Consider the following 2,192-nt stretch of genomic DNA (forward strand, 5'->3'; position numbering starts at 1 on the left):
TATTATATTATTATTATTATTTCTTATATATATATATATATATATATATATATATTTATATATATTACCTATATATTATACATATATAAGTGAGAATTGACGTTTCGCCGGGGTTTTTGACTTCAGAAAATCGCAGAGGCAATGAAAGACGAGGCTGGATTCCTACAGCGCAAATACCCGTCGCTCGCCAGCCGCAATGGCTCCCTCTACCTGTCGAAAACGCTCAACAGGGTGAGCCACTCATCTCCCTTAATTATCGACTTTGATGACGGGATAATAATCTGCAGCTAATACTTTTTTTTTCATGATCTCATGTTCCACAGCTATTGGTTTCGCTCTCTCTCTCTATCTCTTACCCCCTCCCCATCGCTCTCTCGTTGTTCCACAGCTACTGACTCTCTCTCTCTCTCTCTCTCTCTTTCTTTATCTGTCTTTTCCTTTACCTGTCACTGTTCTCTCTCCCACCTCCCTTCCTTCCTCCCTCCCTCCCTCCCCCTCTCGTCGTTCCACACAGGTCTATTAGCTCTCTCCCGCCCCTTTCTCTCTCCACAGCTAGTGATGCACCACATCCGCGACTGCCTGCCACTACTGTGTCTCTCTCTCACCCTCTTCCTACCCTCTCTCTCTGTCAATCCACACCTACTAACTCTCTCACTTTCCCTCCCCCTCCTTGTTCCGCACCTACTAACTCTCTCCCCTCTCTCTCTCTCCACAGCTACGGATGCACCACATCCGCGACTGCCTGGCACAACTGTGTCTCTCTGTCACCCTCTTCCTACTCTCTCTCTCTCTGTCAATCCACAGCTACTAACTCTCTCTCTCTTCCTCCCCCCTCTCCTTGTTCCACACCTACTAACTCTCTCCCATCTCTCTCTCTCCACAGCTACTGATGCACCACATCTGCGACTGCCTGCCGCTACTGTGTCTCTCTCTCACCCTCTTCCTACCCTCTCTCTCTCTCTGTCAATCCACACCTACTAACTCTCTCTCTCTTCCTCCCCCTTCTCCTTGTTCCACACCTACTAACTCTCTCCCCCCTCTCTCTCTCTCCACAGCTGCTGATGCACCACATCTGTGACTGCCTGCCGCTACTGTCTCTCTCTCTCACCCTCTTCCTACCCTCTCTCTCTCTGTCACTCCACAGCTACTAACTCTCTCTCTCTCCCTCCCCCCTCTCCTTGTTCCACACCTACTAACTCTCTCCCCTCTCTCTCTCTCTCCACAGCTACTGATGCACCACATCCGCGACTGCCTGCCGGAGCTGAAGACGCGCGTCAACGTGATGGCGTCGCAGTTCCAGACGCTGCTGAGCTCGTTCGGCGAGCCCGTCGACGATCGCGGCCAGACCCTTCTCAACATCATCACCAAGTTTGCGTCGGCGTACTGCGCGACGATCGAGGGCACGGCGCGCAACATAGAGACGACAGAGCTGTGAGTGCGGCACGTGTGCGTGAGCGAACCCTGACCCTTACCCTGACCTTAACCCTGACCCTAATCCTATCCCTAAACAAGCTCAGCATCGTCACCAAGTTTGCGTCGGCGTACTGCGCGACGATCGAGGGCACGGCGCGTAACATAGAGACGACCGAGCTGTGAGTGCGGCACGCGTGCGCGAGCGAACCCGGACCCTTACCCTGACCTTGATCCTGACCTTAATCCTATCCCTAAACAAGCTCAGCATTGTCACCAAGTTTGCGTCGGCGTACTGCGCGACGATCGAGGGCACGGCGCGCAACATAGAGACGACTGAGCTGTGAGTGCGGCACGCGTGCGCGAACCCTGACCTTAACCCTTACCCTGACCTTGACCCTGACCTTAATCCTATCCCTAAACAAGCTCAGCATCGTCACCAAGTTTGCGTCGGCGTACTGCGCGACGATCGCGGACACGGCGCGTAACATAGAGACGACAGAGCTGTGAGTGCGGCACACGTGCGCGAGCGAACCCTGACCTTAACCCTGACCTTAACCCTTACCCTAACCTTGACCCTGACCTTAATCCTATCCCTAAACAAGCTGAGCATCGTCACCTTGTTTGCGTCGGCGTACTGCGCGACGATCGAGGGCACGGCGCGCAACATAGAGACGACAGAGCTGTGAGTGAGGCACGCACGCGCGAACCCTGACCCTTACCCTGACCTTAACCCTTACCCTAAACCTTTAACCAAATACTAATACTAACCCTAAACCTAA

At 53.0% G+C, this 2,192-nt stretch overlaps 1 protein-coding gene across 1 annotated transcript in view; it reads left to right on the forward strand.

Moving 5' to 3' along the window:
* LOC106815977 (dynamin-1-like protein) overlaps positions 1 to 2,192 on the forward strand; it is a 23,270-nt gene that overhangs the window by 10,485 nt on the left and 10,593 nt on the right. The window contains exons 7-10 of the mRNA XM_014820512.1: positions 127 to 231; positions 1,226 to 1,431; positions 1,679 to 1,753; positions 1,842 to 1,916. Coding sequence (XP_014675998.1) covers positions 127 to 231; positions 1,226 to 1,431; positions 1,679 to 1,753; positions 1,842 to 1,916 — 461 coding nt within the window. The remainder of the gene's footprint in view (positions 1 to 126; positions 232 to 1,225; positions 1,432 to 1,678; positions 1,754 to 1,841; positions 1,917 to 2,192) is intronic.

The sequence above is a fragment of the Priapulus caudatus genome, unplaced genomic scaffold, assembly GCF_000485595.1.
Source record: "Priapulus caudatus unplaced genomic scaffold, Priapulus_caudatus-5.0.1 Scaffold1252, whole genome shotgun sequence".
Lineage (NCBI taxonomy): Eukaryota > Metazoa > Priapulida > Priapulimorpha > Priapulimorphida > Priapulidae > Priapulus > Priapulus caudatus.